Source organism: Microcaecilia unicolor, chromosome 11 (genome assembly GCF_901765095.1).
Source record: "Microcaecilia unicolor chromosome 11, aMicUni1.1, whole genome shotgun sequence".
Lineage (NCBI taxonomy): Eukaryota > Metazoa > Chordata > Amphibia > Gymnophiona > Siphonopidae > Microcaecilia > Microcaecilia unicolor.
This window is the reverse complement of record NC_044041.1, coordinates 72,611,528-72,638,274: the sequence shown is the minus strand read 5'-3', so window position 1 is coordinate 72,638,274 and position 26,747 is coordinate 72,611,528. Positions and strand designations below refer to the sequence as shown.

Genomic DNA, 26,747 nt, shown 5'->3' with positions numbered 1-26,747 from the left:
AGGCATCACCGTCCGCTCTGCACACCAGTGCTCAAACAATCTCCAAACGCGAACATACGCCAAAGAGGTGGAGGTTCTGCGGGACTTCAACATTGTATCAATGACTCTGGCAGAAAACCCTTTCTTCCTCAACCTGTGCCTCTCAAGAGCCAAGCCATAAGCGAGAACCGAGCCGGGTCTGGCATAACTATCGGGCCTTGACACAAGAGTACCGTTTCCGACAACTGCAGGGGCTTCGCGATCGCCAACCGCACCAGATCTCCGTACCACGGTCGACGCGGCCAGTTTGGAGCTATCAAAATTACCCGGCCTGAGTGCCGCTCGATGCGCTGAATTACTCGACCTACCAACGGCCACGCAGGAAACACATACAGCAATCCCTGCGGCCAGGGTAACAGCAGAGCGTCGAGACCCTCCGCACGCGGATCTCTCCGACGACTGAAAAACCGTGGGACTTGGGCATTGCGCGCCGTGGCCATCAGATCCATAACTGGCATACCCCAGACCGCACAATTCGGCCGAACAACCGCCTGATGCAGAGACCACTCTCCGGGATCCAGAGTATGCCGGCTCAAAAATCTGCGTCCACAGTGTCCACCCCGGCCACATGAGCCGCCGAGAGCGCCCTGAAGATGACCTTCCGCCCAGTGGCATAATAGGCCGTCTCCCTCCGCGACCGCCTGACTCTTTGTGCCCCCTTGCCGATTGAACATAGGCCACGGCTGTGGCGTTGTCGCAGAGCACCTCTGACTGCCTTGTGGAGAAGCATTGACTGAAAACTCTGAAGCGCCAACCGAATGGCCGAGTCTCCAACCGTTGATGGACCACCTTGCTTCCGCCTGGGACCCACCGCCCCTGCGCTACCCTGACCGAGACAATGCGCTCCCCATCCTAGCAGGCTTGCGTCTGTGACAAGAACCAACCCACTGAGGGGACCTCCAACGGCATTCCCTTCTCCGATTGCAATTTCTGAGCCACCAACGGAGGCTGCGGCGGACAACCGGCGACATCGGCAGCCGTACCTCCAACTCCCCTGCGACAGGGGAGCCCACCGACTGAGGAGGAGAGGACTGAAGCGGACGCATGTGCGCCCGGGCCCAAGGAACTACCTCTATGGTCGCCGCATCATCCCAGAACTTGCAGGTAAGCCCGGGCCGTCGGTGACGGCAGTGCCAGAAACCGCCGAATCAGGTCCTGCAACTTGCTGATTCTCGGGGGAGGCAAAAACACTCGACCCGACCTCGTATCGAAGAGAACCCCCAGATACTCCAGAGCCTGCGACGGTACCAACTGACTCTTGCTGAAATTCACCATCCAGCCCAGTGACTGGAGAAACTGTACCACACGCGACGTCGCCCCCTCGCTCTCCGCCCGGGACTTGGCCCGAATCAACCAATCGTCTAGATACGGGTGCACTAAGATACCCTGCCGGCGCAAAGCTGCCTGCATCTACCGTAGGAGCCTTAAGGGAATCCCTATCCTCCTGCGGCAGGGGATAAAGTCTCGCCATTGCCTTAGAAACCTTACACGGCGAATCTGGCGAATCCCATTCCTGGTTAATCATCTCCCTGAGATCCTTGTTCATAGGGAAGGTCCGAGCTCTACGCTGAATTCCTTTCACCAAGGGATCCTGCCCAGATTCACCTGAAGCCACCTCAGGATTAAATTTAAGGGTAGCTGTGACCTGATCAATGAGCTCCAAAAGCTCATCCCTATGAAAAATCCTAACTACTGAGGGATCTTCCCCAGGAAGGGAGTCCACCGGATCTACCGGACCCTCAAACCCCTCAGACTCTCCCCCATCACTAAATGGGCCTTCCGTGCCCACCTGAGACAGACATTCCTCATCCTCTGTCCACTCTATCCGGGGTCTTTTAGGCAGCATGGGACTAACCCCCTCCACTCCCTGGGGGGGGCACCGATTTCCCAAGCCTGGAAAAGAGTCCATACAAACTCTGGAGGAAAGCTAACCCTCCTGGACCCTTATTAGGCACTTTGTGTGTCCCCACGGGAGCAACTGGCTCAACCACAGAAGCCTCTGCAGATCGCGCTGAATTCAAAATGGCGGCCGTTCCCACCGAAACTGAAAGCGCCGCTGCCAGACCCGCTTGAGTTGCCGCTGCTAAAGGGGCCGCCGATACCGCCGGGACTTCCGCGGTTAACTCCGGGGGAACTGCCTCCAAACGTTTGGGCTCACCGCACAACCGACACTGACCACCTGTCGATTCGATGCCCCGGCGCGAGCACGCGCGACAACGGAGTAGTTTGCCCGCCATAACTACAAAGGTAAAGCCAGCGCTTCCCCGTACCGGCCCCAATGTCAGACAAGCTCCAGAAACACTGCTCTCTCGCTGCTAAGACGGAAAAGAACTCTCGTTCGTTCCGTACTAAATAAATAAATATATCTCCCTTAAAGAGACAGGAGACAGGTCTGGCAGCTGAAATTGCAAGGCTCTCAAGGCTGCAGTACAACAGACAGCAGCCGAGGCACAAAGCTGCCAGTAACCAGTACTGGAGAGCAGCACAGGGGAGGGACCCCGACAAAGCAGGTGTGACACCCCAGGGGGAACTACTGGGCCCCACCGGACCCAGGGCCCCGAAGCACTTTTTTTTTTTGGCAAACCACGTACAGGGTACTTAAAGGATAAAAATCTCCTGAAAGAAAACCAAAATCCTTATTCCCTAAAATCAAGGCTACCTCACCAGACTATTGAAGACTGCACAGGCTGTCCTTCTACCTCTGCTGAGACTGAGAAAATACTGCACAGGTTATATAGGCAGTGTTCAAAGCTCAGTGTTTTCTCAGTCTCCCTCTGCTGGTAGGAGTACATAACCCACGCGTCTTGACCGGTCTGGAGGGTCGCTGAGGAAAATAGGCTTTTTCCAGCACGAGGTAGTTTGACTATAGGGACTCCAAATACCCGTACGTTATTTGGCTTGTACCTCCAAGTCTTAAATTGGATGGCTCTAAATTATGTTTTAGGGTCTGTAGCATAACACTATGTTCAATAATATAACCATGGGAAAGGTTTCTATAGACAAGCTTCATTATTCATGAAGGTGGGGGGGGGGGGGGGGGGGGTGAGAGAGGAGTTTAAAAGGTGTCTAGGTTCCCCCCACCCCCACCATGGTTCCTGGCTTTCTCAGATAAGGAGAGGAACAAGAGGCTCAGTACCAGCAGATTGAAGCAGGTGTTGAGACAAAAAATAGAAAGCAAAAAAGTTTATTTATGCTTTATCCCAGCTGTAAAAATTCAAAATTAAAACTTCACATTCAGAAGATCTCCAGCAAGGTAACAATTTTTGTATTAAAATTTAATTAACCCACAAGTGTCACCTCAAAGGTCAAACAGCTGAATAGTCACACACCTCCATAGGAAGACAGATCATCTTCAACATAAGCATGAGATTCATTTCTGACATGTATGTATAAAAATCAGCTACAGTGACAACCACCCCTTCCTTTTGCAGAACTGAGCCAAGCTTTATAACCCCAACCTGAACACGTCATTTCTATGCAACTTCAAATCCAACCAATCTGTGTATGGTTTCTTCTGTCCTTTTGTGGTACCCTGCTCATCACAGTTTCTTGATGGCTGCATCAATATCTGGAATCTGCTCCTTCAACTGGTTCCACTGATCAGGAAATAACGCAATTCCTAAAACAAAGCAAAGCGATGCCAATTTAATTCCGCAAATCAAATTCTGTGTAGGATCCTGCTTCCTCACACCCAAACAACTTCCCCGCCTTCTCTCAAGAGTGCATTCTAGCCCTGCATTTAATGCTTCAGGATCTACAAATAACTTAGCAAAGGCATATTCTATGAAAAGAGAAACAAGGTGCAAGCCAAAGCTTAGAAGTTACCTGCTGCTCTTCAGGGTTCACAGCAAAAATCTCATGTTTCCTGCTGTAAAATTTAGTTACAAGAAAATGGCCCTGTGGCTCATGTCTTTAACACTCTACTAGGGAACAGAATTAAGACATCTCATCTGACAAGGTTGCTCGAGTCTGGGCACCACAAAAGGAGTGCTCAGCCCCACAGGAGGAGGAAGGAGGAAGACTCAGTGCTGCTGTAGTGGTTTTTCTAATAGCCACAGGCGTCCAAGGGTATGTAAACCCTGCTGGCCCTATGTGCCTATCACATAGGTATGATTAAGAGGAAAAAGGAGATAGACATCCAAGATGGCCAATGAGAAAGGAGAGCGGGAAGAGCCATTACTACTTCCCAACATAGAGGGGCATTTTCGAAAGGATGTCCAAGTCAGAATAGACATCCCAGAAGTGGCAAAACAGAAATAAGTAAAGATTTCTTTTTGAAAATATGTGAGATGAATGTCCGTATGCTGAGGATGTTCGGCATGAACAGCCATTTTAAAAAAAGGAATGTCCAATATATGAACAGCAAAAAAAGAAGGGACAAGGACATCTCACAGCAGTCTTAGAAGAATGGCCACACAGTCATCCCAGCAGAGCAGAGGGGCAGCCTACTGATTAGTGCAGTGGACTCGGTTTCAAATCCCAACACTTATTTTATAATTGTGAGCCCGCCAGAACAGAAAAATACCTACTATACCTGAATGTTCATTTAGGTATAGTAGGTATTTTTTTTTTTTTGCTCCTTCAGGATTGCACATGACATATATTGAGCTACAGTAGGTATTTTTCTGTTCCTAGAGTGCACACAATTACAAAATAAGAGTTAAAGTGGGATTTGAACCTTGGTTTAAAGTCCACTGCACTAACCCCTGAACTACTCCTCAGACTTGCTTCCTACTTTGCCAAGAATGTCTGTAATACCTGAAGCTATCAGAATCTGGTATCCCCTTTCAGTTTTTTCTTTCAGGGGAGAGGAAGGAGGAGAGCAACCACTGGGGGATTAAGGAGGTGTCATACCTTAATCCTTCCAGTGGTTAGCTGCTCAAATCAGAGCACCTTTTTGTTACTTGACTGAAACAGGTCTTAGTATGTCCTTTTTAGAATTGGACATTTCTTCCCATTCAGTAATTGCTGTTGGGCCTGCCCTAGTCCTGCTGAAAACAACACACCCTTGCTATTGGATATACTACAGTGTTGGATGTCCCTTTTCTGCCCTAACAAAATCAGAATTTGGACTTTTCAAGCACATGGACATCCATTTTGAAAATATGCTCAACAGTATATCAACCAAAGCTGGTGAAAGCAGACCCAAAAACTGTTTGGCCATACCACTCAGAAAAAAAGTAAAATGCCCACAATAGAACTATAATGGATGTGTACAGTCTACATCTGTTTGCCAAATCCATTTTTAAAGCGAATGCTACATACCTGTAGAAGGTATTCTCCGAGGACAGCAGGCTGATTGTTCTCACTGATGGGTGACGTCCACGGCAGCCCCCTCCAATCGGAAACTTCACTAGCAAAGGCCTTTGCTAGCCCTCGCGCGCCCATGCGCACCGCACATGCGCGGCCGTCTTCCCGCCCGAACCGGCTCGTGTTCGTCAGTCCCGTATGTAGCAAGACAAAGACAAGGGAAGACACAACTCCAAAGGGGAGGCGGGCGGGTTTGTGAGAACAATCAGCCTGCTGTCCTCGGAGAATACCTTCTACAGGTATGTAGCATTTGCTTTCTCCGAGGACAAGCAGGCTGCTTGTTCTCACTGATGGGGTATCCCTAGCCCCCAGGCTCACTCAAAACAACAAACATGGTCAATTGGGCCTCGCAACGGCGAGGGCATAACTGAGATTGACCTAACAACTTATTCAACTAACTGAGAGTGTAGCCTGGAACAGAATAAACATGGGCCTAGGGGGGTGGAGTTGGATTCTAAACCCTGAACAGATTCTGAAGTACTGACTGCCTCAACCGACTGTCGCGTCGGGTATCCTGCTGCAGGCAGTAATGAGATGTGAATGTGTGGACAGATGACCACGTCGCAGCCTTGCAAATCTCTTCAATAGTGGCTGACTTCAAGTGGGCCACTGACACTGCCATGGCTCTAACACTATGAGCCGTGACATGACCCTCAAGAGCCAGCCCAGCCTGGGCATAAGTGAAGGAAATGCAATCTGCTAGCCAATTTGAAATGGTGCGTTTCCCCACAGCCACTCCCCTCCTGTTGGGATCAAAAGAAACAAACAATTGGGCGGACTGTCTGTTGGGCTGTGTCCGCTCCAGATAGAAGGCCAATGCTCTTTTGCAGTCCAATGTGTGCAGTTGACGTTCAGCAGGGCAGGAATGCAGACGGGGAAAGAATGTTGGCAAGACAATTGACTGGTTCAGATGGAACTCCGACACTACCTTCGGCAAGAACTTAGGGTGAGTGCGGAGGACTACTCTATTATGATGAAATCTGGTGTAAGGGGCCTGGGCTACCAGGGCCTGAAGCTCACTGACTCTACGAGCTGAAGTAACTGCCACCAAGAAAATGACCTTCCAGGTCAAGTACTTCAGATGGCAGGAGTTCAGTGGCTCAAAAGGAGGTTTCATCAGCTGGGTGAGAACAACATTGAGATCCCATGACACTGTAGGAGGTTTGACGGGGGGCTTTGACAAAAGCAAACCTCTCATGAAGCGAACTAAAGGCTGTCCTGAGATCGGCTTACCTTCCACACGGTAATGGTATGCACTGATTGCGCTAAGGTGAACCCTTACAGAGTTGGTCTTGAGACCAGACTCAGACAAGTGCAGAAGGTATTCAAGCAGGGTCTGTGTAGGACAGAAGCGAGGATCTAAGGCCTTGCTGTCACACCAGACGGCAAACCTTCTCCATAAAAAGAAGTAACTCCTCTTAGTGGAATCTTTTCTGGAAGCAAGCAAGACACGGGAGACACCCTCCGACAGACCCAAAGAGGCAAAGTCTACACTCTCAACATCCAGGCCATGAGAGCCAGAGACTGGAGGTTGGGATGCAGAAGCGCCCCTTCGTTCTGGGTGATGAGGGTCGGAAAACACTCCAATCTCCACGGTTCTTCTGAGGACAACTCCAGAAGGAGAGGGAACCAGATCTGACGTGGCCAAAAAGGAGCAATCAGAATCATGGTGCCTCGGTCTTGCTTGAGTTTCAACAAAGTCTTCCCCACCAGAGGTATGGGAGGATAAGCATACAGCAGGCCTTCCCCCCAATCCAGGAGGAAGGCATCCGATGCCAGTTGGCCGTGGGCCTGAAGTCTGGAACAGAACTGAGGGACCTTGTGGTTGGCTCGAGATACAAAGAGATCTACCAAGGGGGTGCCCCACACCTGGAAGATCCGGCGCACTACTCTGGAGTTGAGCGACCACTCGTGAGGTTGCATAATCCTGCTCAACCTGTCGGCCAGACTGTTGTTTACGCCTGCCAGATATGTGGCTTGGAGCAACATGCCGTGACGGCGAGCCCACAGCCACATGCTGACGGCTTCCTGACACAGGGGGCGAGATCCGGTGCCCCCCTGCTTGTTGATGTAATACATGGCAACCTGGTTGTCTGTCTGAATTTGGATAATTTGATGGAACAGCCGATCTCTGAAAGCCTTCAGAGCGTTCCAGACCGCTCGTAACTCCAGGAGATTGATCTGCAGATCACGTTCCTGGAGGGACCAGCTTCCCTGGGTGTGAAGCCCATCGACATGAGCTCCCCACCCCAGGAGAGACGCATCCGTAGTCAGCACCTTTTGTGGCTGAGGAATTTGAAAGGGCGTCCCAGAGTCAGATTGGACCAAATCGTCCACCAGTACAGGGATTTGAGAAAACTCGTGGACAGGTGGATCACGTCCTCTAGATCCCCAGCAGCCTGAAACCATTGGGAAGCTAGGGTCCATTGAGCAGATCGCATGTGAAGACGAACCATGGGAGTCACATGAACTGTGGAGGCCATGTGGCCAAGCAATCTCAACATCTGCCGAGCTGTGATCTGCTGGGACGCTCGTACCCGGGAGACGAGGGACAGCAGATTGTTGGCCCTTGTCTCCGGAAGATAGGCACGAGCCGTCCGAGAATCCAGCAGAGCTCCTATGAATTCGAGTCTCTGCACTGGGAGAAGATGGGACTTTGGGTAATTTATCACAAACCCCAGTAGCTCCAGGAGTCGAATAGTCATCTGCATGGACTGTAGAGCTCCTGCCTCGGAAGTGTTCTTCACCAGCCAATCGTCGAGATAAGGGAACACATGCACTCCCAGCCTGCAAAGCGCTGCTGCTACTACAGCCAGGCACTTCGTGAACACTCTGGGCGCAGAGGCGAGCCCAAAGGGTAGCACATAGTACTGGAAGTGATGTGTGCCCAGACGAAATCGCAGATACTGCCTGTGAGCTGGCAATATCGGGATGTGCGTGTAGGCGTCCTTCAAATCCAGAGAGCATAGCCAATCGTTTTCCTGAATCATGGGAAGAAGGGTGCCCAGGGAAAGCATCCTGAACTTTTCCTTGACCAGATATTTGTTCAGGGCCCTTAGGTCTAGGATGGGACGCATCCCCCCTGTTTTCTTTTCCACAAGGAAGTACCTGGAATAGAATCCCAGCCCTTCTTGCCCGGATGGCACGGGCTCGACCGCATTGGCGCTGAGAAGGGCGGAGAGTTCCTCTGCAAGTACCTGCTTGTGCTAGAAGCTGTAGGACTGAGCTCCCGGTGGGCAATTTGGAGGCTTCGAGGCCAAATTGAGGGTGTATCCTTGCCGGACTATTTGAAGAACCCAACGGTCAGAGGTTATAAGAGGCCACCTTTGGTGAAAAACTTTCAACCCCCCCCCCCCCCCCGACCGGTAGATCGCCCGGCACGGATACGTTGATGTCGGCTATGCTCTGCTGGAGGCAGTCAAAAGCTTGTCCCCTGCTTTTGCTGGGGAGCCGTAGGGCCTTGCTGAGGCGCACGCTGCTGACGAGAGCGAGGATTGTACCTACACTTACCAGAAGAGTAGGGAACAGCCCTCCTTCCCCCATAAAAACGTCTACCTGAGGAGGTAGATGCTGAAGGCTGCCGGCGGGAGAATTTGTCGAAAGCGTTATCCCGCTGGTGGAGTTGTTCTACCACCTGTTCGAATTTTTCTCCAAAAATGTTGTCCGCAATCCGCTGCTGGATCCTATTCTCCAGGTCGGAGGTACGCAGCCATGAGAGTCTGCGCGTCACCACACCTTTAGCAGCGGCTATACCCCTCTGGCCAGGAATTTTCTGCACGCCTTCAGCTGCCTGACCACCTCCTGAAACGGCTTGGCTTGCTCAAGAGGGAGCTTGTCCACCAAGCCCGCCAACTGTCGCACATTGTTCCGCATATGGATGCTCGTGTAGAACTGGTAGGACTGAATCTTGGCCACGAGCATAGAGGAATGATAGGCCTTCCTCCCAAAGGAGTCTAAGGTTCTGGAGTCTTTGCCCGGGGGCGCCGAAGCATGCTCTCTAGAACTCTTAGCCTTCTTTAGGGCCAGATCCACCACACCAGAGTCGTGAGGCAACTGAGTGCACATCAGCTCTGGGTCCCAATGGATCCGATACTGGGACTCGATCTTCTTGGGAATGTGGGGATTAGTTAGTGGCTTGGTCCAGTTCACCAGCAATGTCTTTTTTAGGACATGATGCATGGGTACTGTGGACGCTTCCTTTGGTGGAGAAGGATAGTCCAAGAGCTCAAACATTTCAGCCCTGGGCTCATCCTCCACGACCACCGGGAAGGGGATGGCCGTAGACATCTCCCGGACAAAGGCCGCGAAAGACAGACTCTTGGGAGGAGAAAGCTGCCTTTCAGGGGAGGGAGTGGGATCAGAAGGAAGGCCATCAGACTCCTCGTCAGAGAAATATCTGATGTCCTCCTACTCCTCCCACGAGGCCTCACCATCAGTATCAGACACAAGTTCACGAACCTGCGTCTGAAGCCGTGCCCGACTCGACTCCGTGGAAACATGGCCACGGTAGGAGCGTCGAGAGGTGGACTCCCTCGCCAGCACCGGCGACGCTCCCTCCGCCGACGTCGTCAGGGAGTCTGCCTGGGAGGCGGCCGTAGCCAGTACCGCAAGCGGTACCGATACCGGAGACCTCACCTCGGGCAAGGGGCCAGCCGTCGCCTCACTCGACGGTACCGGTGGCGCAAGCACCCCCGGTACCGGAGGAGAAGGGCGCAACAGCTCTCCCAGAATCTCTGGAAGAACGGCCCGGAGACTCTCGTGCAGAGCGGCTGTGGAGAAAGACTGAGAAGCCGATGCAGGTGTCGAGGTCAGAGTCTGTTCCGGGCGTGGAGGCGGTTCCGGGCTGTCCAAGGGGGAGCGCATCGACACCTCCTGAACAGAGGGTGAGCGGTCCTCCCAGTGCCGATGCCTACTGGGTGCCGACTGCCTCGGCGACCCAGAGCTCTCGGTACCGAGACGGGAAGGAGACCGGTGACGATGCTTCTTTGACTTCTTCAAGCGAAGCATGTCACCAGAGCTTCCCGGTACCAACGAGGAGGACGTAGAATCCAACCGTCGCTTCCTCGGGGCCGAGGCCGAAGAAGGTCGATCTCGGGGGGGCTGTACCACAGGAGCCCTCAGGGCAGGGGAAGACCCACCCGAAGGCTCACCGCCACCAGCAGGGGAATGGACAGCCCTCACCTGCACTCCAGACGAAGCACCACCGTCCGGCGACATCAGCAATAGCGGAGGTCCCGGTACCACCGACGTCGACGCAGCCTTCCGATGTCTCGGTACCGACGATGCAGGAGGTAGAAGCCTCGATGCAGTCGATGCCGATGTCGAAGACTTCGATGCTGTCGACGTTGATGCACTCGATGCGTCCCATGCTGTTGTCGTTGAAGAGCCCGAGAACAACGCGTTCCACTGGGCCAATCTCGCTACCTGAGTCCTCTTTTTCAAAAGAGCACAAAGACTGCAGGCCTGCGGGCGGTGCCCAGCCCCCAGACACTGAAGACACGAAGCTTGCCTATCAGTGAGCGAGATTAGCTGGGCGCACTGGGTGCACTTCTTGAAGCCGCTGGAAGACTTCGATGACATGGGCGGAAAAATCACGCCGGCGAAATCAAAATTCGCGATGATGACGAAAGGCACCAAAAAGAAGGGAGAAAAAACCCGTACCGAGGTCAAATAGGCCGGTCCCGAAAGCGAAAGGAAACTTACGCGGGGAAAAAGCTGGAAACACGGGAAAGGGGTAAAGACCGGATCGGTCTCTTTTTTTTTTTTTTTTTTTTTAGCGAAAATCACGAAGACGCGCGAGGTCAACTTGAGGGGCACGAAACGGCGCAAAACACGACCGTCCCGAGTGCGGACAAAAGAATTCTGACGAACACGAGCCGGTTCGGGCGGGAAGAAGGCCGCGCATGCGTGATGCGCATGGGCGCGCGAGGGCTAGCAAAGGCCTTTGCTAGTGAAGTTTCCGATTGGAGGGGGCTGCCGTGGACGTCACCCATCAGTGAGAACAAGCAGCCTGCTTGTCCTCGGAGAAACAGCTTTACATGTGGCAAATGTGAAAATAGAGACAGCTGATAAACCAAACCATCTTTCATGTATGGAAATTCATCTTGTGAATGCTCTTTGAATGCAAATCCTCCTTGTTCCTATAGAACAAGAACTCACTAAATTCTGTGCTGACATGTAAGTTTCAATGCTAGAACAGCTCCTAATACCAAGTACAGAAGTACAACTTGTAAGCAACCATAGGCACCCCGTATAAGAGGCTTGGGGAGGCTAAGCCTCCCCGGCCCAGTTGTGACCTTCCCCGCCTGCCTATCTGCCAAGATTAGACTCCTGACAAAATCTTCTGCTGCTGCCACTGCCGCTTCTGTTGAGCAGCGCAGAACAAGACCTACGCTGATCTGCTGCCGCCGCTTCTCTCCACAGCCAGCATAAGAAAAAAAGAAGCGCGGGGCCACAGAAGCCTTCAGACATGCGCTGTCGGCTCCTGCCATTCTCTGCCCCTGACGTCAATTTCTACCGTTCCGGGGGCAGAGGACTGGCAGAGCCGACACCGCATGTCTGAAGGCTGCTGCGGCCCCGCGCTTCTTTTTCTTCTTATGACAGTGCTGCTGTAAAGAGGCCCGGAGGGAGAGAAGAGAACGTGGCTGGAAACGGTAGGAGGAGCGAGAGGGAGAGCAGGGGAGAGCCAGGGACATGGACAAGAGCAGGGGAGAACAAGGGACATGGAAAAGAGCAGGGGAGAGCCAGAAAGAGATGGGGAGAGAAAGAGGAGCCATGGAAAAGAACAGGGGAGAGCCAGGGACATGGAAAAGAGCAGGGGAGAGCCAGGGACATGGAAAAGAGCAGGGGAGAGCTAGAGAGAGATGATGAGAGAAAGAGGGGACATGGAAAAGATCAGGTGAGAGCCAGAGAGAAGATGCTGGATGGAAGAGGGGTGCAGAGAGAGAGATGAGTGGAAAGATGGGGAGAGAAAGAGGGGGCATGGGCAGGAGAGAGAGAGAAGCTGCTGGGGAGAAACTGGGGGAGACCCTAGCAGTCAGACTGAGAAATGCTGGATGAAAGGAGGGAGAAAGAGGAAAAATGCTGGAAGGAGGGGGCAGAATGAGGGAAGACACTGGTAGGGAGGGAAAGAGGAAAGACACTGGAAGGATGGGGTGAGAGAGGACATACTGAATGGAAAAGGGTCGAGAGAACAGTCTAGAAGGAAGGGGAGATAGAGGGAGACAATGGACGGAAGGATTGGGAGAGGGTAATGGGTGGAAGGATGAAGACAGAGAGACGGATGACACTGGACGGAAGGGTAGGAGAGAAAGAGGGAAGGTGCTGGACATGGATGAAGGGGAGGGAAGTATATGCACATGGATGGAGGGGAGTGAGGAGAAATGCTGGATATGGATGGAGGGAAAACTGCTGAATTTAAGAGCTGGATCGGGACACTGAAGGATAGGGACAGGGCTACAGATGGTAGACAGGACGCATAAAGACACAGGAGGATGATGGACATGGTGAGAGAAAAAATATCAAATGGAAAGAAGACACTGCATAAAACAGAAGACACTGGGACCAAAGCGAATAGAAAAACTAAATGATCAGACAACAAAGGTAGAAAAAAGTATTTTATTCAGAATTTATTAACTGGAATATGTCAGCTTTTGGAAATGTGCATCTGTGATATTTTGCATGCAAGTTTCAATTTTTCTAGTATTGCTGCATGCTGAGTCTGACTTCTTGAGGTAACTTTCCAGTTCAGTATTTTGCCTTCATATCTGTTGTGTCATGTGTTTTTCATGTGTGATCAAGGTGCAGTATTCTGCTAGTGTGTAGTATTTTCAGCCCTTTTTGTTTCACTAGGTTGTGTACTGGTGTTTTAGAGCCCGGTGTAATTACAGTGCTGCCTTTCCACGCATAAGGTTGTAGCTCGTCCTGTCCTTGGAATTAGTGCTGTTATGGTTTGGTGAGGTTCTGAGTGTGTTTTTGCACAAGTTTGTGTATAGTGTAATTGTGGTTAGTGTATGCTTTGAACAACCACTTTATTCTTTGACATATGATACATATCTAATATCCTAAATTTAATAGAAGGTATTGTGACTTTTATTTTAACTTTTTTTTTTTTCTGTGTGTTGTCAGACAATTATGGATATAAACTCCGCCCCTGGCTCCACCCCTAACCCCTCCCCCTTTAGCCTCCCCAAACAGTTGGGCCACCGACCGCCTATGTAAGCAACTTCAAGTTTGTGCTACTGTATTGAGCCCAGGAAAAGAACACTACAAGCTCTTTCCTTGAGCTACAAATTAGTTCTCAAAAGGTTAGTGCAAATGAGCTTCCAGTGCCTCAGGCATCTAGAAAAGGGAACCTTGAAAGCTGACCAAAAATTCTTAACTACACCCTCTGTCAACCCAAGATGGCTTCAACTGTATTCTCTGAATACCTTTTCTTCCAGGTTTAGTGTCGCCTTCTTTATCCACATAAAATTCCCGAATATCCACAAGGCATTTCCCCTTGAAAGAAGAGACTCTTACATAGCGCATTTTGCCAATCTGTAAAGTGCACAAAAACAGCATTATCAGTAGAGTGGAAAGCTTAGACCAATTACATAACTAGCTCCCAGTGACCTACTCTGGGACATTTCTCATGAGGAAAGTATCCTTGAGGTAGAAACATACAAAGGGGAGGACTACACAAAATCTGGGTGATCTCATTCTGTGGCTGCTGGGGATCCATCAGAAGTACAACGGAAGCAAAGTTTACATCAACCTCTTCCCAATTATTGCACAGCCTTCTTCCCTATCTAAAATTGGTGCATCAAAGTCAACAAATCCCAGGTACCAGGTCACCATAGCGTCTATAAATTTCCATCTGGCGCCTGGGATTTTTGTGCCCTGGTTTGCAGCCACCACTGGAGAAGGAATGTTGTCTTCTATGCACCACATGGCTCTGCACAAGTAAGCCATATGGTACAGGAACTCTTGTGCTGGTCTTGTGAAATTTGACAACCAGAGATCAAACTCAAGGGTTCCTGCCTAGGGGCTTAGACTCACAAGAGTTGCATGGTGCAGGGAAGCTGATGTTCCTGCTCTAGCAGCAGCCACGACAGAAAGCAGAAATTCTTGCTCCTCAGAACAGGGTGAAGCTGGTTGTGCTGGCTGGGCAGGTGGGCTGACTGATTTCATTGGGGAAGGATAGGGGAAACAGACTAGTGGTAAGGAATGAGCTAAAGAGAGAATGGGTGATGACAAGGGTGCAGGGGGGTAGTGGCAACTTAAATCGGTGGTGTAACAAAAATATTTCCACTACAATGTGGCTGAAAGAAAATTTTGAGATGCTGCTTCTCAAGTTGATGAGCATGCACTGTTATGCACTACTGATGCTACGCCCATGACGGATTTTTTTATTTTCTTTTTTTTTTTTTTGGGGGGGGGGGGGGGGGGGGGGGGATGGGAGACAGGCTGAGCGTTTCTGCCAGTGGCCTGCTAGGGTACATAAAGGACCTGATTTACTAAGCTTTCTTTTCCCTTGGACAGGGAATAGAGAAAATCAGCCTTAGTAAAGCAGACCCTAAAGAAGCTAGGGTAGACCTCAGAAAGATCCTTCACTCCCCTCCCCTCCCTTGGAGACAATTGAGGGGGGGGGAGCAGGAAGTGTCTTAGCCATTGGCTCCCAGTCCTAAGAAGTTGTCAAAGACAGGACTGGGTGTTAGGGGCCTGTAACAGAGCAACCCGCCCTGGAACCCCATGCTACAGAGTGTGCCAAACCTGTACAAAGTTGAAAATATAGTCAGTTGGTGTGTACTGGGGCCTCCTCCCAAATTCTGCCTGGGCTCCAGCAACGTTTAACCACTGACCATGCTAAAGGCCAGACTTGTGTCACCATTCAAACAGCCACAGACATCTTAGGCATGAACCTGCATCTTATTCACATGTGAATTTAGTAAATATAGTATATAAAAGTCTTCACACATAAATGCTCACACACATAAGATCATACAAATCCAAATTAAATTACTTTCTAATACTAACAAACACATGGAGGCATATTTTCAAAGCACTTTGGGAGGCTAAGTTCCATAGGTTTCTATGGAACTTTGGGAGGCTAAGTGCTTTGAAAATGAGCCTCATAATCTCACTAATACTTGCTCTCAAATAGCCAAGCAGAAAAGTGCTACAAAACACTACAATTACAGTGGCCTGCCCAAAACTGGCTTCTAAAGACTAGATGGGAATATTTTAAGCTTAGTTTTGACGACTAGCAGTAACTGTTCATCCTAGACATATAGTGATTTTTGTGCCACAGAACGGGCAAGAAAAAGAAAAATTACCAAAGGCCAAAAGCTAAGAGGTGACTCATGGGCAGAGCAGAGCAGCTAGGCAGTGTGGGACTAATTGTCTTTAGTGTTTTCATTTGCCCAGTAAAAAAGTGACAGAATAAAATATGTGTGTACTTTATCATACACCAATTTACGCATTACTATTATCAAATGAATAAAATAGAAGTGAAAGATTACAGCATGAAATTAGAATAACAGAACCAGTTGGCACCTATAGATTAACCAATTTGTTGAGGCATAGGCTTTTGAGGACTAGAGTCCACTTTGTCAGATGCAGTGGACTGTGGTCCTTGGAAGCTTATGGCACCTTATAAACTAACCAATTCGTTGAGGCACCTGTCTCATTTTTGTTAGGTTAATATGGATACTCCTTTAAAGTTTTCAGCATGAGATTAGGTACACAATTGAGAAGACCACGGAAATATTTAAGAATCTGAATGCAGTAACCAACGCAGATATGTAGGACATGGAGGGGTGTGAAATGTTGCCCGTTTTAATTTTTTGCTTCTTGCTTAAAGAAATGTATTTTGGTTTTATTTTACATTTCAGATTGTGTATGCTATTTTATAAATGGTTTTGATTAAGTATAACTGTTCTAGGCATTCTGCTATGGATGATAAATAGAAATAATAGGGATAAAGAACGGGAGTGACTGCCAGCATGTTTTCTGCTCTTATATACAGGCCAGTACTGGTTGGTCTTGTGGTGTGGTTCCACTTTTTCCTGTTAATCTTCTCCCCCCCCCCTACACACACACCAAATAGTCAACATACCAAATTCTTCTATTGTAGAAGGTCATGAGTACCACCTCTAAAATTATCCCTTCCCCCCCCCCCCCAAAAAAAAAAGGTCTTCCACAAAGAAGCACAGCAATAGCACAAGGGTGGGAGATGCCACACACAATGTCCGTTGAATCAATTAACTTTTACCTTGATTCAACGGACGTTGTGTGTGGCATCTTCTACCCTTGTGCTGTTGCTAAAACGATCCAAGCCATAAAGCTGAGCAGTTATTCCTTATAAGCCCGGTTACCTGAAACATGCTTTCTTCAGTACTGTCTTCATGTGGGTTCCTAGCGGAAGTCTTTATTTCCTTTGCACCCTTCTCTTTATCCTTCTTAGTTTTAGCTAGAGGGGGTTGCTTCTTTCTCTTCTGGAAGAAATAAAAATGAATGCTTCTGTTCCTGTTTAGAGAGGAGGGAGCCATTGTTTATCCACTCCTACCCTCCTCATGTGCAAAATTAGTCCCCTTATTTTCTTATTCCTGTTACTCTCTATCTATATGTTCCTTCATTGCCTAAACTCTATGCTATTTAAAAATTTGTATTACTTATTGTGTTGACACTAATGCAGCATACTATAACATACATTGTATTATTATTTGAATATTTTTATTGTTGTAATTACCTATTACTGATGTTTAACTTCTTGCTGTACACTGCGCCTTGAGTGAATTCCTTCAAAAACGTGGTAAATAAAATCCTAATAAAAAATAAATAGTACTGTATGTATTTATATCTATTTTCCCTGCAACACAGCTGAAGTCTGCAGTGGACTATGCCAGTACAATAAAGAGTTTAAATACAAAAAAAAGTGCACCAAGGGCCTTTCAAGAATGGGAAAGTCAAGGTCCTTCACTACTAGACCCGACAAAGGCCGTGTTTCGGCTTCAAGCGCCTGTGTCAGGGACGATGTTGCCTGGTGTGGAACATTATAAAAGCTAATATTGTTTATGGCATCTGCCAAACTCTGCTGTACTGCAGGGTCCAAGTCAGAGACATACAGCCTGGAGAATCTGCACATCGCTATACTATGGGCAGAGATCCTGGACACCGTATCAAGGGTGTCATAGGCACCCCTGGCCAAGAACTTTCTACACACCTTCTGCTGTTTGACCAACTGGCGAAGAGATTTGCCCTGCTCCTGTGGCAGAGAATCCGCCAAATCAGACACACTGTGTACCAAGTTCCACAAGTATAGGCTCGTGAAGAGCTGGTAAGATTGAATACTGGAGATGAGCATAAAGGCCCGATACATCTTCTGCCTAAATTAATCCAGGCTTTTAGATTCTCTGCCAGGGGTTGCCAAAGAATAGTCCCTAGAACTCCTCAATCTTTTGAGCACATATTCCATCACCAAGGAGTGATGAGGCAACTGGGGCCTATCAAACCCAGGGGATATCTGGATCCAGTACATCGTACATCTTCTTGAGGACAGGGACCTACAGAGGAAACTCCCAGTTCTTCACCTGAATGTCCCGCAGGATCCTGTGGACATCACTGCCTCTCTAGGAGGGGAATCTTAGTCCAGGACCTTGAACATCTCAGCCCTGGGCTTGTCCATCTCTAAATTAATCTGAATGGCAGGTACTATTTCCCTGACAAAAGATGGAAAGGAAACATTCTCAGGTGGAGAGTTTCTTCTTTCTTCAGGAGGGGAGGGGTCAGATGGAACCGTGGATCCTCATCAGACTCCCATGAGCACTCCTTATTGGCATCGGTAAAGAACTCATGGGAGGGCCAAGACCGAGCCTGCCTCGATAGAAAGGAACCATGTCCTCGAGATGGGTGTCGATGAGTCGGCTCCGCCTTCGACTCCTGCAAAGCTTCTTCCTCCTACATGGAGAGAGTGCCAGTACAGGCAGCACCGGTGTTGGAGACCTCACCGCAGGCTGAAGGCCTAGTGGGGCAGCAGCAAGATGCCGATGCACTCTGCTGTAAAAGCCTTGCCAATACTCATGGAGCACGACCAGGATGTGCTCATCAAGAGAGGCCATTGGTAAAGGCTGGGGCATCAGGTCAGAGACAGGCTGATGAACTGCAGCTCGAAACAGGTGCTGCGGGTCCTGGCTGAATACAGACCCAACATCAGCACCTCCTGTATGGAGGGGGAGTGGTCTTCCCAGCGCCGATGCGTCCCTCAGTGCCCCAGAGCTCCCCGCATTACATAGACACTCCTTGGTGTTGAAGAGGATGATGTTGAATCCTCATGTTGCCTCAGGGTTGGGTCAATGCCGACTGGTCCTGGGAGCCCTGCACAGCAATCGGCATCGAGGCAGGTGGAAACCTGCTCAATGCACGCCCACCTTCCAGTGTCCAAGATAGGCCATGTGGACCAATGCAATTCTCAATGTTAATGCTGATGTTGAGGATTCAGACCAGGCTCCAAAAAGATTCTCGCTGAGCCCTTTCTGGCTAACTGGGTTCTTTTCTTCATATGAAGGACACAGAACATAGCTGGAAGAGGCCTCCAAACAATGCAGACACTGAAGACACCAAAAATGCATGCATTGCCAAAGATGGTCCTATTGCATCGATTACAATGCTTAAAGTCACTGGGAACCTTTGATGACATGGAAGGGAAAACAGCCAAAAAAAAAAAAATAGGGCAAAGCACCTGAAAAAAATAGAAGGAACAGGTTCCAACTGGAGCTCAGGCCTAAGAGGGTCTAAAGAGCATGAAAAAAAAAAAAGAAAATTTAGAACTTAGAAGTGGGGAAAAAATACCCATAACAATATTAACAAAAAATATAAACAGAAGAAAAAAAGTTTCCCTGGGAAGGTACAACTCGCTCGAATAAGTACTCACACTCCAGACGGTATGAGGAGCTACGAATAGCGCGATCTCTCCTCACAGTGGATGAGACTGCTGGTCACATGTTCTCGCAGCAGGCGGGAAAGCACTCACGCATATAAGGTGGGGATACTGTGCATGCTCTTAAAGGGTAAATTAAGCCTCACCTGTAAATTTTCTTTCCTTTAGTCCCTCGGCCCAGAATGTGACTGATGGGTTGTGCACGTCTTCCAGCAGGTGGAGACTGAGGAAAAAACTGTGACTCTAGCGAGCCAATAAGAGCCCTTGCCAGCCAGAGAATGATCCGGTAATAAAGTACTAAAGCAGAAGTAAACCGAAAGAAGTGGAGGAGCAGCCTAGTGGTTAGGGTGGTGGACTTTGGTCCTGGGGAACTGAGGAACTGAGTTCGATTCCTACTTCAAGCACAGGCAGCTCCCTGTGACTCCGGGCAAGTTACTTAACCCTCCATTGCCCCATGCAAGCCGCATTGAGCCTGCCATGAGTGGGAAAGCGTGGGGTACAAATGTAACAAAAAAACATTTTTTTTTTAAATGGTCTGTGCATCCAAAAACCTGAGCAGCTACCGGCACATTGCCAACATAGGGTGAGTGCCTGCAAACATACTGTGTCCAAAGATATGCCCCTGCATATCAGGATACTTAAAGATCCAGAAAAGATTCTTTTTTTTTTTTTAATAAAGAAATAAAACTACAAAACCAGCAACACAGCTCCGAACAAAGAAATCTCTCTTAACTCTTGAAGACACAGAATACCTGAAGGGAGGGATCTGGGCCGGTCCGGAGGGACTAAAGGAAAGAAAATTAGCAGGTAAGGCCTAATTTACCCTTCCTTAGCGTCCCTCCGGACCGGCCCAGAATGTGACTGATGGGAAGTAACAAAGCAGTTAAATTATGGGAGGGACCCTAGCAGGCCCGCCGTCAAGACGTGTGCCCCGAAAACAACTTGCTGATGACTGAGGACGTCCAAACAATAGTGCTTAGAAAAAGGATGCAAAGACGACCACGTCGCTGCCCTACAAATGTCCTCCGGAGGCACCAGACAACGCTCTGCCCAAGAAGCTGCCTGACCTCTTGTAGAGTGAGCCTTAACATGGTCTGGAACAGGCTTCCCAGAAAGAAGGTAAGCTGAGGCACTCATTTCTTTAAGCCACCGTGAAATAGTGGGCTTAGAAGCCATAAATCCTTTACATGAACCTCCAATCAGAATAAACAAACGATCAGATCGCAGAATCCCATCTGTAGACTTGAGATACTGTTTCAACACCCATTTGACATCTAAATGCTTCAAACGACAACGCTCCTCCGACCCAGCGAAAGAGCCTAACACAGGCAATACCACCGGATGAGATACATAAAAACGAGTCACAACCTTGGGAAGAAAGAAAGGAACTGGTCGTAAAACTATCCGATTGGAACAGAACTCCGAAAACAGAGATCTACACGACAGCGCCTGCAACTCCAAAACTCGTCTAGCTGAAGCAATGGCCACCAAAAAATACTGTCTTCAGTCAAGTCTTTCAAAGAATAAGATGACAAAGGCTCGAAGGGAGGCTTAGTAAGAACCGAAAGTACTAAATTCAGATCCCAACGAGGAAAGGACCATTGAGATGGGGATGAAGATTAACCCCCCCCCCCCTCAAAAAACGGAGCACATCCGGATGACTAGCTAAAGGTCTCCCTTGGACACGGCCACAAAAACATGCCAGAGCTGAAATCTGCACTTTAAGAGAAGCCAAAGCAAGACCTTTGTCATAACCCCGTTGCAAAAAATCCAAAATTTGCGGGACAGAAGCATGAAAAGACCAAACTCCTTACACCAAGCCTCGAAAATCCTCCAGGTCCGCACATAATTCAAAGAGGTAGAACTGCGATGTGAGCAAAGCATAGTAGCGATGATCTTAGAGGAATAACCTTTCTTAGTCAGCTTAGCCCTCTCAAGAGCCAGGCCGAAAGACAGAATTGACCCGGATCCGGATGAACCACCGGGCCCTGCATCAACAGATCCTGAGTGACCAGAAGCCTGAAGGGAACATCTACCAGAAGACGCCGCAAGTCGGCATACCACGGTCTGCAAGGCCAATCTGGTGCTACTAAGATCAGACGGCCCCTTTGAGTCTCGACCTTCTGAAGGAGATGCCCTATCAGAGGCCATGGAGGAAAGGCACACAGGAGACCGTCTATGCCCTGTGCTTTGGGATCCTTGCGATGACTGAAGAACAGAGGAAGTTTTGCATTGAGGGCGGAGGCAAAGAGGTGCATCCTGGGACACCCCCAACGATTGACTAGTTGCCAAAACGCCACTTCGCTTAGAGACCACTCCCCTGGATCTAGCAAGTGACGACTGAGAAAGTCTGCTTAAACATTTAGGACCCCTGCCACGTGAGCCGCTGATAACGCCACCAGAAGGGCCTCCGCCCACTGAAACAGTAGCGACGCCTCTCACTCCAATGGTAGGCTCCTCGTCCCTCCTTGTCGATTGATATATGCTACTGCGGTGGCATTGTCTGACATCACCCGAACTGCCTCGCCTCTTACCAGCTGAAGAAAACCCTGGAGCGACAGAGGAATTGCTCTGGTCTCAGGTTGGTTGAGCAAGTTTTCTCCTGAGGAGACCATAGGCCTTGAGTATACTGCCGACAGTGAGCTCCCCAGCCTTGGAGACTGGCATCCGTCATCACAATTCTCCAGCTGGGCTAGTCTACCATTGGTCAAATTGGCCTCTCGAAGCCACCATCGAAGACTGGTCTTCACCTGTAGCGAAAGAGGTAATCTCTGATGAAGAGAATCTGTCTGCAATGACCATCTCAACAGAAATGACCTCTGCAGAGTCCTCATGTGAGCCCTGGCCCAGGGCACCGCCTCGATCATTGCCGCCATGGATCCTAGAACCTGTAGATAGTCCCTTGCCGACGGTCTCAAGTCTGCAAGAACTGACGATTCTGAGACTGCAGTTTGAGGACACGGGCCGGTGGAAGAAACACGCGGCCCTGCATCGTGTCGAACAGGACTCCCAGATACTCTAACAACTGAGAAGGCTGAAGACGACTCTTCTGCATGTTGACTACCCAACCTAGGGACTCTAAGAATGCTACCACAAGAGCTGTCACCTGAACACTCTCCTGGTAAGACTTCACCCTGATCAACCAATCGTCTAAGTAAGGATGGACTAAAATGCCTTCCGTTCTGAGAGCTGCAGCCACTACGACCATGACCTTGGTGAACTTATGAGGAGCGGTCGCAAGCCCGACGGGCACGAAACTGAAAGTGCTGACCTAGCACTGCAAACCAGAGAAAACGATGTGCCGGACGAATAGGAATATGGAAATAGGCTTCCGTAAGATCGAGAGAAGTCAGAAACTCTCTGGACCAGACCACAACAATGACCGACCGCAAAGTCTCCATACGAAACGAGGGCACCTTGAGAGCTCGATTGACCGCCTTGAGATCTAAAAATCGGCCAGAAGAATTCCTCTTTCTTGGGTACCAGAAAGTAAATGGAGTAATGGCCTTGACGCTGTTCCACCAAAGGAACTAGACAAATCACTCGCAGGTCTAGAAGTCTGCGACCTTGATGCGAGAACGGCAAGGAGATTGTACGAAACTGTCTGACAAAGGATGAGCAAACTCTAATGCGTACCCGTTTTGAATAACCTCTAGCACCCACTGGTCCGAAGTAATCTGGGCCCACCTCCCCTGAAATTGTGCCAACCAAGCACCTATTTGGACTAGAGGTTGGGCCCGCATACTTTCATTATTGAGGATGAGAGGAGGATGAAAAGGAATTTCCTGCTTCCCGACCTCCTCTACGACCTCCCCGAAAGGACTGAGTCCTTTGGAAAAACCTGGAGCGTTTGACCGGAAATACTCTGCCCGGCCTCTACGACGAAAATCATGGCCTCTACGACTAGAAAAATTACCACGCCCCGAACCCCTGGGACGATCCTCAGGCAACCTTGGAACCTTAGCCTCACCAAGGCTATGTACCAGCTTGTCTAATTCCTCACCAGACAGTAAGTTTCCTTTTAAGGGTTCTTTTCTAAGCTTGGACTTAGAAGCCACATCCGCCGACCAGCCATGTAGCCAAAGAGACCGACAGGCCGCGACAGAAACAGCCATATACTTAGAAGAAGCTTGAAGCAAATCATAAAGAGCATCCGCCAAAAAGGCCGAACCCATTTCCAACTTTGCCACCTCAGCATCCACAGCTGAAAGATCATCCAAAGTACGGTCCAAAACTCTTTCTGACCAGCGAAAACAAGCTCTCGCTACTAAGGATCCACAAATTGCAGCCTGGACTGCCAGAACAGAAACAAAGGAATTCTTCAGTAAGGATTCAATACGGCGATTCTGAGTTATCTCGCAGAACCGTTCCACCATCCACAGGAACTGTGTTCCGCTTGGTAACCGCGGACACTACCGCATCTACTACTGGAGGGCGCAAGAGCTCCTTATCTGAGTCTGGAACCAGATAAAGCCTGACCATAGATCTTGCAAGCCGAAAAGCAAAATAGGTACTTCCCACTGAGCCTGAATAATATCCCTAATATTTTGGTGCATAGGAAAAGATCTACCTGCCCTGCGGATAACCTTAACCAGCAAATCTACCTTTCTGGGCTCCACCACTTGATCATCCTGGCTATCAAAGCGAAAAGTAGAAGAAAGCTGCGAAGTAAGTTTCTGAAGGTCATCTTTATGAAAAATCCTTACCACTGAAGAATCCTCCCCCGCAGGAAGAGATTCTGCTCCATCATCCGGCTCTTCCAGGTCCTCAGAAAATTGTTCCTCAGGAAACCTGGTGCCTCTTCTAAAAGACAGCATCTCCTGGTCAGGAGCAAAAGAAAAATCCTCTTCTGCCTCCACAGAATGTCTGACCCACTTTACAGCCACAGAGGAGCCCTCCAGAGATCTTTATCCCGGAGGGTCCCCTGGAGCAGCTTTGTGCAGCAGAAATGCTTGGTACATCTGTACCACAAATTCAGGCGGAAATCCTTCACCCGCTGACGAAAAGGGAGACTGAGAAGCAGGCAGAGGCGCAGCACACACCGAAGCAACCAAAATGGCGGTGCTTCCTGCCGAAATTGGCACTGGGAGCAAGGCTGACCCAACCACAGCTGAAGCATCCGAATCGGACCCTCCTCCCCCCCCCCCCCGGCGATGGCGCTGAGGATCTCCCGGTCCCTGCACCAGTAAAATCTCCGCTGCGGTGCAAAACTAAGACACTGCTCGCGCCTAGTCCCTGCCTCTGACACACGATCATCGGCAAAGTTTCTCTGCCATTGCTGACGGCTAGCCAAGAACCGCGACGAAACCCGACCAAATAAACAGAGAAGAACAATAAAGTAGCTGCCCTGTTCGCTTAAACAAAACGCGTCTTTTTTTTTTATAGCTGCCTCTCCCTGCCTCCAAAGCTCTTCCACCAAAAAGCTTGAGGAAACTGATTTCGTTTGCTTTTTTTTTTTTTTAACTGTGAGCTTCTCAGGAAATTAAAGAACCTAGCTCCACAGAAAATCAGGGAGGATATGGGGGGAGGGACTCGGCCTCCCGAGTGTAACACCCCCGAGGCCCTAAGAGACCCCCACGGGCCTCTGCTCTCTCTGTGACAGGCTTTCTATAATACAGAATAGACAAAGATAAAGAATGAGACTGAGATTACTGGGTCTTTCTCTGGCTGGCAAGGGCTCTTATTGACTCGCTAGCCATATTTTTTTTTATCAGTCTCCACCTGGTGGAAGGCGTGCACAACCCATCAGTCACATTCTGGGCCGGTCCGGAGGGACGATAAGGAAGCAATATTAGCTTTTTTAATACTTCACACCAGGTGACGTGGATAACGTCGCCCACATGCGAGAATAAAGCCTGCTGTCCTCGGAAATTAACCAGATTAAAAAGGCCTTCCATACAACATATGTTCTTTACTATTTCAATATTAACTTTTGAGCATACACAGCACTGGAGGCATGGCATGACGTTTTAGCCACAGACTATCATCAGGCTGCTATAAAGAACAATGGGCCTCACTTAACTAAAGCTTCAGTACGACAACTGCAGCAATGCTAGCTCAGTACACGTCTTTTCTATGAATTACTGTGCAGGGAAGGATTTACAGTCACCTCACTCCTATCCAAATTCTAGTGAAAACAGCCTCTAGAACATCTCTCTGTTTTTTTATTGTTTTGTTTTATACTCTGTTCTCCCCAACTCTACATTCTCCTTTTAATTTCAAACAGAACCAAAAACCACAGTCTATGAATGAGTGATATGAAATCTTATTTCCAGAAGCAGACAAGTCTCTTTCCCCAAAAAATATTTGAACTCACTGCAGAAAACAATTATGCATATAACTTATAGGGCAAGCACTTATGGATCCAGTTGTATTAGAACAGGCTTTCCCATCATACTCATGGGTCTATATGGTTACTTTTTCAAGAAAATAAATCTACCCTACAGCAGTACGCCAGCATACTTCTAGAGTATTACCTTTTTCTCACTTCCATCATCTGAGTCACTACAGGAGCTGGAAGAGCTCAAGTTCTCTTTGGTCTTGGGCATTCTGGAAAAAAACAGAAGAGAAAGAAAATAGAGCAACCATTTGAGGGAGTGGAGGACAAAACCTAGGCTGTACTGCATCAGGCCATACCATGCTATTGTAGGCTGCAATGTATGTACCAGCCTGCACTACACTGTCTAAGAGGAACTAGGTTGTACCAGGCCACCCTAAGCCAAAAGGACTATGACATATTACCCCCAAATACACCAGGCCACATAAAAATGGGCCAAACAGACCTACATAATGTTATATTAGGCCAGTAGTTCCCAACCCTGGTTCTGGAGGCACCCCAGCTAGTCAGGTTTTCAGGATATCCACAATGAATATGCATGAGGGCAGTGCATGCAAATCTCTCTCATACATATTCACTGCGGATATCTTGAAAAATCGGCTAGGATGCTTTCCTGGGAACCATCACGTTAAGCTAGCTATACTAATACACAATAAATCGCCGAGGATCAAGTTATACCAGGACCACGTTGCATTGTGTCAATTTATATTAACCCATGCATACTGAGCTGTATTAAGTTCGTCTGAACTAAAGTGTTTTATATCATACCACACTAAGCCAAACAAGACTAAGCCACATCAAACTACGATGAACTATGATATACCAAGCCTGTCACCTGAGCCAAAAGCCCTCACCAAAAACCTTTACCGCGTCAAAATTAAAACCAGAACAAACCTTCGCGCCTGACCAGCACTACTAATCAGAAGTAAAACCCCCTCCCTCACCCTTCTTCCTCTACTACGGCGGCGAAACCAAATCCAACAGTCTGCCCGCCAACTCCCCTCCTACCGAGAGGGCCAAACAGGACAGCCCTTTCTAATAGGCTGGTTTTGGCGCCTTCCACAGGGTGGAGCCAATCAGCGCTTTTGACAGCTGACGAAGCGGGAAACCTTTTGTAGCCGGCAACACGGTCAAGTAGTCACG

At 49.0% G+C, this 26,747-nt stretch overlaps 1 protein-coding gene across 1 annotated transcript; it reads right to left on the bottom strand.

Moving 5' to 3' along the window:
- Positions 1-3,207: 3,207 nt before the first annotated feature.
- Positions 3,208-26,668, bottom strand: LOC115480597 (activated RNA polymerase II transcriptional coactivator p15-like). The gene is made up of 5 exons (XM_030219402.1): positions 26,613-26,668; positions 25,744-25,816; positions 16,707-16,826; positions 13,779-13,887; positions 3,208-3,658 (listed from the first exon to the last, which is right to left on the bottom strand). Exons 2-5 carry the CDS (start codon positions 25,813-25,815, stop codon positions 3,579-3,581), a joined length of 381 nt encoding a protein of 126 aa, XP_030075262.1. The 5' UTR covers position 25,816; positions 26,613-26,668; the 3' UTR covers positions 3,208-3,578.
- Between the last annotated feature and the right edge of the window lie 79 nt (positions 26,669-26,747).